Source organism: Zingiber officinale, chromosome 1B (genome assembly GCF_018446385.1).
Source record: "Zingiber officinale cultivar Zhangliang chromosome 1B, Zo_v1.1, whole genome shotgun sequence".
Lineage (NCBI taxonomy): Eukaryota > Viridiplantae > Streptophyta > Magnoliopsida > Zingiberales > Zingiberaceae > Zingiber > Zingiber officinale.
The window spans coordinates 23,460,178-23,471,812 of record NC_055986.1 but is presented as its reverse complement, the minus strand read 5'-3'; the positions used below and the strand labels follow the sequence as shown (position 1 = coordinate 23,471,812).

The 11,635-nt window shown below is 39.0% G+C and overlaps 1 protein-coding gene and 1 long non-coding RNA gene across 3 annotated transcripts; both read right to left on the bottom strand.

Annotated features, from left to right (window-relative positions):
• Positions 1–3,082: 3,082 nt before the first annotated feature.
• On the bottom strand, positions 3,083–4,783 carry LOC122052860. Its single transcript, XR_006132125.1, has 3 exons — positions 4,716–4,783; positions 4,368–4,639; positions 3,083–3,282 (listed from the first exon to the last, which is right to left on the bottom strand). It is a non-coding gene; the product is annotated as an uncharacterized LOC122052860 (long non-coding RNA).
• A 161-nt stretch (positions 4,784–4,944) lies between these two features.
• On the bottom strand, positions 4,945–11,425 carry LOC122052845 (protein PAF1 homolog). 2 transcript variants are annotated; one of them, XM_042614578.1, is made up of 12 exons: positions 10,201–11,425; positions 8,931–8,999; positions 8,375–8,482; positions 8,114–8,294; positions 7,945–8,024; positions 7,723–7,845; positions 7,304–7,409; positions 6,458–6,544; positions 6,191–6,259; positions 5,982–6,053; positions 5,751–5,909; positions 4,945–5,393 (listed from the first exon to the last, which is right to left on the bottom strand). In XM_042614578.1, the coding sequence occupies exons 1-12, from the start codon at positions 11,106–11,108 to the stop codon at positions 5,259–5,261; spliced, it is 2,097 nt and encodes a 698-aa protein (XP_042470512.1). In that variant the 5' UTR covers positions 11,109–11,425; the 3' UTR covers positions 4,945–5,258. The 2 variants fall into 2 exon arrangements, with proteins under 2 accessions (XP_042470512.1, XP_042470521.1); XM_042614587.1 differs by having other exon boundaries at positions 7,723–7,842.
• Between the last annotated feature and the right edge of the window lie 210 nt (positions 11,426–11,635).

The window sequence follows — 11,635 nt, the reverse complement described above, 5'->3', positions numbered from 1 at the left end:
TACGCCAGACTAGCCCTAACGTCAATTCATTAAGAAGAAGATGAGACCAGCTCAGAGATGAGCATAAATGAAAGGGGAGGATCATCGGAAGAAAGCAGCGATGAAGGGGGAGCATCAAAAATTGAGGTAAGTGAGGTACGTACTCTATCTCCCAAGCAGTTCTTTAATTTTATTAAAAGTCTTACTAAAGATCTAGTTAAACTAGAAAAGGAAAATGCTGAGCTGAAATTGAACTTAGCAAAGACATGTCCTCTAGAATGGTATGATAATATAAAATTAGAAAATGAAGAATTGAAAATAGAAATCAAAAAATTAGAAAATGACTATGCATGCTTAAAACCAAATCACTTTCAAAAATCAAAACATAGAATTTATGGTAGATTAAATTGGTATATTAGACATCACCAAGGTCAACTTAGAAAAATTTTCAGAGAATATGTACCCCCCCCCCCCCCCCCCAATTCTTAGTTAACTCAATAGGAAGGAACATATATTGGGTTCCAAAGTCTTACTTAGATTGAACATTTTTTTAAGGCTTTAAAAAAAAATTAAATGTTTAAATTCTTTAAAAGTCTTTGTCTAGAAATGGTTGATGATCCAATAACCAAAAAGACCTAATGCCTCGCTGCAGCCTGGAACCCGATTATTAAATTAAACTGATAAGCTTTTGAAATTAATTAAGATAATTACTTTCAATATTTGTCGATTTTTGGGAAACTCCATAAATTAGAAATTATTTTAAATCAAGTTTTTTTGAATCAAGTTTTTATTAAAAAAAATTAAATTTTCATATTTTTTGATGTGATCAAATGGGGAGGAATAGGTACAAGTTTAAGGGGAGTAGGGGAGATAGAATTTTTTTCTCAAAATTTTGAATTTTTGCTAACTCTATTATAAGTCTGAATTTTGATAAATCAACTTAATTCATACTTAGTGTTGAAATTTCTTTATTGCAAACTTTATACTTAAAATGTTTTATTTGCAAATTCTTTTATTACTATTTGTTATTACCCTAACTTGAACTTGAGTTTATACACATCAAAAAGGGGGAGATTGTTGGATCCTGTGGTTGTTTTGATGTGATCAACCAAGTTAGGTTGGGTCCTGTTTTATTTTAATCCCTGTGTCTAAGTATGCAGGAGCTTAGGAGCACAGGAAGTCAAGCGGAAGACGCAGCTAGCAAGAAGGATGGGACGGGAAGGGAGCCGACGGGCTCGATCCATCTGAGGGGCGAAAGGGCTGTGAAAGAGTACAACGATGGACAAGAAGAACGTACATGATGTTCGAGGGATGAGAAGCCGGAGCGGAAGCCTGCTCGAGGAGAAGGCTAGAAATTAGGTTCGGTTGAGCCATATTCCGGTGGCCGAAATCACCCAGGAGATCGCAGCAGCAAAGGAGTGAAATAGAGCTACAAGTGTTGTTGGAGGCGCCTTCAAAGGTTGTTGAAGGCACCTTCGCGCCTTCTGTGGAAGGCGTCTTCGATTAACAGTGTGAATGCGCCTTCCAAGACTATGGAAGGCGCCTTCGGCCAATCAAACTAGTTGTTTGCAAGTGGATAAAGCCACGCTGAAGGCACCTTCCAAGTCCTTTGGAGGCACCTTCAAGCTTCGGATGAGATTTTCCATGGGCTATAAAAAGACCCCTGGACCTAGGAAATCAACAAGAACTTGAGAACAACTACTGTAATCATTTTCTAGTCTTTTCTAAGCTTTCAAAGAGTGCAAGAAGCTTCTCCGCTTATAGAGAAGGAGATTTTTCTAGTAGAGCTTTGCAACCGCCTTTGATTAACAACCACTTAGGTTATAACAAAGTCAAATCTATTTGTCTCTTCTTTTTATTAGTTGTTCATTTTTGATATTATAATTATTGTGATAGTGCTACTAATCTTAGTTGGAAAAAGAGAAATGTTTTTATTTTCTTTACATATGTTGCGTCCTCTTACCGTCTCCGCTGCGCCAACACAAGTAACTTTTAAATAAAATAATACTGACAACTTTATATGAGGAAATCTCTAGAAGAATCGTCGTCGGAGCTTTCGGACGTCGTAGAAGCGTTTTCTGAGAATCTCGAAGAAGCGAAAGTCGTTCGTTGTGTTGTTCTAAAACTCTTGGTCGAAGCTTCTTTTATAGGTTGTTCCGGGGGCCCGGAACCCCTCTAGGCGCCTGGACCACATGGCTCGGCCACTCCGCGCGTGCCACATTGACTTGGCGATAACTTTTGAGTTTCGAGCGCCTAGATTGAGTTCAAGCGCCCAGACCAGCTCGAGGCACCCGGACCCCTTCCGAGCGCCCGGACCAACTTTTTCCAGTCCCTTATTTTCTGTAAAATAAAGTTAGTCCATGCATAAAATAATATATATAAACTGAAATTTGACCGTCTCTAACTATCTGATTCTGACTTTGAGTTTCGTCGAAACTCTAGGTCGAACCGACGCATACTATTCCCTCTTCGGGGAATGCGTCCTCACCTACTTCTCTCAGGAGAAGTTGTCTATTGCCAGATTGATCCTCCAGATCAATTGAACTTTTGCTCAACGTCCGAATCTTCTGGTCTTCATGCTGGACGTCCGCTCCACGAGCCGCCCAGACTTCCACCCGGTTCGTGATACCAAGATTTCAACCTAGAGTCCTCGACTTTAGGATTTTGTCCGAAGCTCTCGACCCGCCAAGACTTTCTGCCTAGGGTTACCACCCTCTAGGACTTTCCACCTGCCTAATCGCAGCTAGGACTTTTGCCTAAGGACCCTTAGGACTTTCCTATAATCTCATTCAAAACTTGTTAGACCACAAATAACTTAACTTTGAACCCTTTTCTATTATCAAAACTCAGGTTCGATCGTCGAATATTTTCCGCACCAACAAAAGTGTCATGACCGACACGAGTTTGGGTACCCAACTGACAACCCCAAAATGCTTAAACTTCTTTGTAATTGGGACGATCAGATGAAAGATTAATAACCAAACACGACTATAGTTATGCGAGAATCGACATCATGGGAGAATACGAATGAAACTTAATTCCAAATGGGAATAATAATAATAATAATAATAATAATATCTACTATGCAATGCAATAACTCAGCAGGAGGATTATACAATGCAGGTTGATACTTTATCTGCTTCAAAGTTTTGACACTGGCCGGTTTGTTAATCAGACAATTCTTCCTCCCTGCTTAATTGATCTATGTCATTTTGTCATCATAAATTTATGTCGTTCCTCTTCGAGGTCGTCATCATACATTGAAGAAGTTCCTCCCTTTCGCTTTACACCATCTGGTTTTCCCTGAAAATGAAAGTGTGGTTTTCCATTTAGAGAATCTCATATGTCAAGTCAGCCATTAAGTTATGGAATCAGAATTCAAGACACATAACCTAGGCCAACTTCAATTACATAAAAGACAAACCAAACATTCAGTGTGGAAGACAACTATTGTTTTTGAATGTGAAAACCCACAAGCCTTCGGAATAAAAACCCACCCATGACCAACTCCCGGTCTTCTATGGGAAGTCATGAACCCACAGGGGGAAAAATAACTTGACACATGTACTATTCCAATGGTGATTTAAGCCAAAGTCGACCATCCATCAACAACATATGAAGTACTTTCCCAATACAAGACATATCATATACTTATAATGTTATGTTAAAAGATATATATCTATGTATATTTATCTATACTTGTACTTTCCCAATACAAGACCCCTATATCTGAGGCCTGTTGTGCTTTAGAATGACTATTATTATCAATTGAAAACGAGCATCTCATGCACAATTTGACTAAAAAATGATTTTTTTTAATGAAGTCCAACAAAGTAATAAGGAACTGACATGAACCACCAAAAAAGAACTCTAAGAAGAAGCTCATAAGCTGAACAATACACGTTCCACAACCAAATCTAACCGACATCTCCAAAATCAATCGTATGTTCATCAGTGGTAAGGTAAAAGCTATGGTTCCCGCTAACAGATAAATCCCAATCTCGCAGCAGTTCATAAGAAAACTAAAAAACATGTAACTAGCAGTTAAGTTATCGCCAATAATAACAAGCATTTGGAAGGCTTTAGCAATGTCGGCAAAGAACGACACGTCAAGTTAAGACAACAGTCAGAAACCATAACTTACAACAACGAACCAGAAAAATGAGTATTTCTCCGGCCCAAACACTTAACAACCATCCGATAAAAAAGAAAAACGTCCTCTCCCAACTCGATCATGAGTTGTAATACAATAAACGAAGCACAGGGGAATCCACGACATTGAAGATGTTATATTTCATAGCAAATATGAATTTTCAGAAAGATCAACGACAAGGAAATGAAAACGAGGAGACACGAAAGAAACAAAAAGGAGGGGAGAGATTTCTCACAGCTGGAGCCTGGAAGGCCTCCACTCGAGGAACATGTCGTGATCCTGCTCGGTCCAACTCTCCCTCAACTTGGTGATCATGTAGGGCTTACATTATAGGCCTTCTTTCCCATGTCATCGTACGAAGGAGCTTCACCTCGTCTCTCTTCCGACTCCAGCATTACGGGGAAGGTCGCCCAAAGTGAGAGATGGATAGGAGAGCGGGAGATCGAAGAAAAAGAAGAAATGAAAATCCTTCGAACTGCCGTCTCTTCTTTCTTAATTCCCAATCGCCTGAAAAGGGTACACTTGGAATAGCAAGGTGACTCCAAAAATAGCCATACCACAATTCGATCTACGTCTGACTTACTCGCCTTGCCTTCAGTGATTGCCTGGTACAAGGCCCACGCTGATATCTACATTAAGACCTTCAACCATAAGAAGGTACAAAAGTAGGAGAATAGATAGAGTAAAAATCATAGAAACCCAATAATATTTGAAGCGGAGAGAGAAACACAGGGAATGGCTTATGCGAAAACATACAACTGTACGAGTTCTAGAAGCCGACCATATGGAGCCAATCCTTTGTAGAATATGTATGAATCACACTGCAAAAATTATTTTAATTTTAGATAATGAAATGTCATCATCGACACGAGTTTAGGGTACCCAACTGACGACCCCAAAATACTTAAACTTCTCTGTAATTGGGACGATCAGCTGAAAGATCAACAGCCAAACAAGACTATACTTATGCGAGAATCGACATCATGGGAGAATACAAATGAAACTTAATTCCAAATGGGAAATAATAATAATAATAACTACTTTGCAGTGCAATAACTCAACAGGAGGATTATACAATGCAGGTTGATACTTTATCTGCTTCAGAGTTTTGACACCGGACAGTTTGTTAATCATACAGTTCTTCCTCTCCGCTTAACTGATCTATGTCATCCGTCCTCGTAAATTTATGTCGTTCCTCTTCGAGGTCATCATCATACATTGAAGAAGCTCCTCCCTTTCTCTTTACACCATCTGGTTTTCCCTGAAAACGAAAGTGTGGTTTGAACTCACGTAGACAAATCAGGAGGAAAATTAAGAGAACTGATTACTATGGTACTGTGTGAGAAAACTGACTGCCAACATGAGGAATTATTAATGCAAAAGACTTTTTCTGGGTGTTCTAACAATAATATCTTTGATAATCAAATGTAGGAAATAATAAACAAGCAACAACGTAATGGTCTTAAAAGGCATACTGTAAAAGAATAACTAATATGTATCTAACTATCGCTGTGCTTTGTAGCAGCAAATATGCTAGGAATTCATATTACTAAGCTGCAATTTGCTAGGAATTCAAAGTCTAAAATGCATTTCATCGGGCTATGAAAAAGCAACATACATTTTTTCCTGATATCTCCTCATATTCATTCGACTCTGCAACTGTGTTAGCTGATTTATTCCTCACGGTAACCTTTGATGGCGCTAGAAAATGCTCAGCTTCATCTACTGACCTTCCTTCTTTTGCCTTCTTTTGCAGAACAAGCTTTGTAGGTAGAGGCTTCATAACAAGCAGCATTTCTATCATAACTACGCAGAAGCTTAAAAATAAAATAAACTCAGATAAATGTACCAAATAGTGGGCATCTTTCTCTTCGAATGTAACTAGGTAAGTTGTTGGATCATCAGTATCCTCACCCCTTACCTACAATACGCAGAATTTGTTCAGAAATAATCATTGTTTGACCTAGCTGATCATGAAGCAAATTGTACAGTCTTCTACCTGCAGTCTATAACACATGACATGCAAGGGACACAAGTAGAGAAAAAAATGAAACATACATCCCAATGATACTCCCGAAGCCAGGTATATGTTGTATCTTCATTTTCAGTTTTCTTGTCCTTGTACAACTGAATGAAAGTTGCAAGTGTTGAAGTTAATAAGATGTGTAATGGAGTATCAATAATGGAGTATCAATGTAATTCACTAATCTTGAGGAACGAGGAAAAAAAATGTCATAGTGCAATCTAATAGCATACTAATAGTCTTTGAGTCATATAGGTAATGACAAAAAATGAAATATAAGCAAGCAAATCCACAAGAGGTACCTCATCTGGTGCAGGAGCCATGTAGGCAAGGAATTTGTCAGGGTTGTTTGGATCTGAGCCATTCACAATAAAGCTCTTCATTATAGCCTATGAAGAAGCAAAAGCTCATCATGACTTTGTTTTTTACAATTGTAAGGTAGTGAATAGTTCATAAAGGAATAAGATACTCTTACACCATGACAATACTGCACCATCAAGGATATACCATGCCACAATTTAAAGAATTTATAGGTACCTGAAGTTTAAGATGAACTAGAATACTGCTACATCTCTAAAATAAACACACATTGAGGCAGGGAAGCTACACCTACACAAACTTCAACACACATTGAGGCATGAAAGCTACACCAACACAAACTTCAAACAATGTCGTAACTGAATTGATAACTATTTACTTAATCAAGAAGGGAAAAAACAAAGGTTTGAATCTGACTTTCATCCATTTGTAAGGGTACTAGACATCTAACTTTCTCTTCCTATACTTTGATACAAGGAGAAGACAAAAGGATTAAAAAACCTATTTCTCATTTGCTCTTCCATTGAAAATAAGGAAGATAACATTTAAGAGTTGAAGTTCAGGAATATTCCGATGACCCACATCTCAAGATTTTTTCCCCGTCTCTCTTATTATGAAAAGAAGCAAAAAGGAACCAAGTGAATTCGTATGAAGAACTTACTTCATAAATTCGAAAGTATTTCAATTGAAAACAAAACAGAAAGGTTCATAGGATATTTATCAAAAAAAGAAAAATAGTGGACCCATTATACATCTAAAACAACTAAATTAGAGGTTTCATTATTTGCAAATAACCATGTATGTAGGTCCTAAGGGGAAGAAAGTCAAACCTGTGACTCAAGCTCATCGAGAATAGATCTGTCTAACTTGTTATATTGTTCTGAATCAGCTGTTGGATCTCCATCAAAGTTTACCATAACAAACTGATCTTCATATCTAGCATAAGAAGTGAGTGCACTAAGTTAAAAACCAATGTTCAAATCAAAATAACCCATTCACATGATTTATGCTTCCAAACAAGTTAAACCATAAATTTGTTATTTGCTACAGAAAAATGCACTACGATGCTTGCAAAAAAAAAACTTTTAATTACAGAGCGACAGTTAACCCTTGTGATGCAAATTATAGAACTTTGTAGGCACAATTAGTAGCATAGATTAGCTATTGATGTATAAACATAGAGATCATGGCAGGTCGTGAAAACACAAGCAATTGAGGAACTAGCATTAGTGTTAAACGCATTGCATACTTGTCAAAAAATGGTAACAAAGGCAAAATCTCCACAGGTTCTAGTCCAGGTTTAGATTGATGAACAGGAGGTAGTTTGGCTGCCCTGAATGATTCTTCGATAGCTTGAATTTGTTTCTCCCTGCTACAATAGGAAAATGATAAAAATATTAGTAGAAAAGAATATTGATATACTTGAGTTACTGAAAGTTCTAGTAGAGAACATGGTAATTAAGTAGTATACCTATTGTTCAGATTCTCCAAGAAAAGATTTCTTCCTTCTCTTGATTCACGCATCTCCTTTGCTTGTTTCTCAGAAAGACTCTGCAAGTTGCATTTCAGATTGCATATGCACAATTAGCTGCTAGCAATAGAGGCACACCTATAACATTCCACTGCAGAATACACCCTACCATTTTTGCTGCTTCCGTGCTAATAGGAGAAATGTATTGAGTCTTAACCAACCAAGAAACACCTTTATCTGTAGGTCTCTCTTTCCTTCTTATACCTTCTTGTTTGATAGGAGTTACTACCTCCTCCTCACGCAATAGTTCTTCATCTTCATGGGCAAGGGGGAGACGAACAGCGTGTGGACTGGAGAAGAGTATAAGTGAGTTATCTGGGACACATGTTACAGAAGTCAAACTGTCTAGCAGGAAAATATAGAATCATACTTGTATATGCTCATATCAAGTAGGTCAAGAGGTATCCCAAGATCTTGTTCAACATAGAGTTTAGGCTTTAGCATCTTTTCTATGGATGTAATTTTGTACCTGCTAAATCTGAAAACACAGCAACACATTTCATTACCATTAAAATCAGAAAAAAAAAACAAAACAAAACCATGCAACAAACTTCAAAAGAAGAAACAGTTAAAACTGATGGTATTCATCACAATATAAACAACTTTATGTGGCTAAACAAACAATTCATAACAGAAAACAAAATAAACTTTCATACAAAAGTTCACTAAACAATGCATAATAACAAAGCAAATAAACTTGCCTACAAAAATAAGCCACACAGTTAAAATCAATAGATTGAGTTTCTCCAACAAATGTCTGGCTTCAGTAACTACGGTCCAGGTACAATAAATCAAACAATAAATTCCAGTGAGAGGGGGGGTGGCAAGCATTCTTAACTCTAAGGGGAACAAATTGTAGTAAGAGATTTATGAAAAAATTTATACCAAGCCAGAATGAGAAAACTGAAAACAGAAGTGGTTCATACCGATCTTTATCCTTGTTCATTGCTAATAGTTTTGGTTGTGTTGTTGGATCTGGCAACTCATTTCTAAACCTGTGTCAAGAAGAATGTCAAAATGACTAGTGATTAAAGAAGATAAGAAAAGCAAAAATCCTAGTACAGCATTGAATTCCATTTATTTCCTGGTAGTGATACTCCTTGAGGTCAGAGTAAAGTAAAATGTGTAGCGAGCAATATACCAAGTTGTGATATATAATAACTGTCACTATTGCTCCAAAATTGGCAAATACAGTATTTGTTTTCTATTATCAGGCAGATGGGACTTGATATTTACTGCTGACAAAAGGAAGTCCAAATCAATACTGATATCAAGTTGTGATGCATAAAAGTTGCAGTACATTTCCTTGCTAAAAGGTGCTAGATATTGATATCAAATAAAAGTTCCATTTTCTTGGTCATAGGCATGCAAATGTTAGCATCTAGATCAGTTGCAATTTATTCAAGCATCTAAACTAGAATTCCTTAAGTTAGGCGATGAGCATGGATTGTATTAACTTGTATCTCACTGTATTTGATCCTGGCTAATATAAAAGACAGCAGCAATGCATCCTGAAATTTCCTTGCAAAATCCATATTGGATAGCAAAAGATGTTTTCCCTGTCTAATCATAAGGCCACAAAAAGTAGAAGCAACCAATGTAAGGGCCAGAGTGACAGTTTGTGCAATAGATGTTTCAATGATATAAATTGAAATAGGTGTTTCAATGATATAAATCCTGATCAATAGGTAACAGATGCAAGCATCCTTGACGTTACATCAAAGGTGTGCCCTCTCACATGAGTCATAACATAAGAAAAAAAGATGAAAATTTGTTTATACAGAATACAATTAGTGGAAAAGGAGTTAGAACTAAAAAGGATTTTGTTAACTGAACCATGTTTAGTATCCTAAATTTCAAGGCTGGTAAGCATGTGAAAAGTCATGTATCTAATAGATGCAATAGAAAACTGAAATTGTTGAACAAACATAATAATTTATCAAGTTCAAAGAATTAACAGATGTAGTTCCAGTCAATTCAGCAAGAACTATATGAAGAAGAATCTGAATAAACAACCTTTGACACTATAGCATGAAATGCAAAAACACAAGCTAGATGCAAACTACTTGCTCCAAACATCAAATGAAATCAAATAAAAACAAGAACTCTTACAAGTTTGCAAAGGAAAGATAAAGTTATAGTTGCGGGACAGCTACCCCTAAAACAATGCAGTTTATTATGAAAACTCCTACTCACTTCATCTTGCAGATGAAAGTCGTAGGCTTCTTAAGCCGGTTTTCAATTCTATCCCCGCCCAAGAATGGAGTTGTCCGGCGATCTGTCATGCGAGAACCAGTCATTGAGCCATTCGGCCGTGCATTGCCTGCAAGCATTTGGGTCTTTTGCAGCACAGTTGACTGTGACTGTTTCAAGAAAAGAAGCCTCTTCTCCTCCTGCTTTTGTTTCTCATATTCTCTTTTCTTCCGCAATCTCCTCTCCTCCTCCGTCTCGATCCTTCCCGAGATTCCATTTGGACCTCCGGACTGGAAGGTGGGCCTCCCGGCAGACGGTCCAGGAGGAGGCTTCTGCTGCTTAGGCGGGAGCGATGGTTTCTGCTGGCGCCCGGAAGGCGGGGCAACTTTTGTGGCGATATGGTGGTGCAAGTTAATGGCTGGAGGAGCAGATTGGACCTGATTAGACAGAGAAGGGGGCGGCGGAGACGGGGGAGGCGGAACCGATGGTGGAGGCGGCGGAGACGCTGACGGAGGGGGTGGTGGTGGCTGAGAAGGAGGGTTATACTGGATTGGGTACTGTGAAGAAGGGTAGTACATCGAAGGTTGCGACTGTGGCGGTGGCGGAGGAGGGGGGTAAGCACCCGAGGGAGGCGGAGGCGCCTGGGGTACGGAAGGGGCGTAAGGATACTGCTGTTGGCTAGCCGGCAGATTGAATGGGTCAGCGAACCCAGGGTGCGGAGCGGAGCCTGGCGGGATACGGCCGTAGCCGGAGGCGTCGGCGCCGGAGGCGGGATAGCCCCCGTGGGGTTGGGATGGATAGGGCTGGAACTGGGGGTTGAGGGTAGGGGGAAAGGGATGGTTCTGGTTGGGCACTGGAGGTGGCCCCCCTACCGGAGGTGGAAGAGGGGGGTACGGACGGAAGGAAGACATGTCTCCGTATCCAATCGGCCGGATTAGGAACCCTTGGACAACCTCTTCTTGTGATAGGAATAGGAGGGTTAGGGCGAAGAAGGAGATGAAAGGGAGAGCGGCGGACTGATAATGAAGACAGAGGGTGACGAAGAGTCTGCTGTACTCTCTCGTAGCGGAGAAGGGGAGGATGACGTCGAGCTTACTTCTACAGCGTGCACGAGAGATCTCGCCGGAGGAGAAGGTGCGACGGCGGCGTCCAAACGGAGACCAATTAATTGAGCCTGGGTTGTGTGGGCTTGTATAGCGAAATAGTTTACGAATTCTCGAACCAGGCTTTAGTTGGATCATTCAAAAACTTCTAAATTTATAAGGGTAAAATTGAAAAGTACGATAAAAAAAAGTTTTGGATAAAATCAAAAAACCGCCCTGGGTTTTACAAATCACAAAAAGGGCGCTCTTTTTTCTAAAAAAAAAATAAATGGGTACTCCACCTGGAATTTTATTCTCAAATTATTCTTTAACTGAACGTTGATATAGAAACTATT

Coding starts and splice junctions, on each gene's coding strand:
- LOC122052845 (XM_042614578.1), bottom strand. CDS start 11,108: ATGTCTTCCTTCCGTCCGTACCCCCCTCTTCCACCTCCGGTAGGGGGG. Junction 7,410..7,722: donor TTGTTACCATTTTTTGACAA/GTATGCAATGCG, acceptor TTCTTATGCTAG/ATATGAAGATCAGTTTGTTA. Junction 5,394..5,750: donor AGGAGATATCAGGAAAAAAT/GTATGTTGCTTT, acceptor TTTCGTTTTCAG/GGAAAACCAGATGGTGTAAA.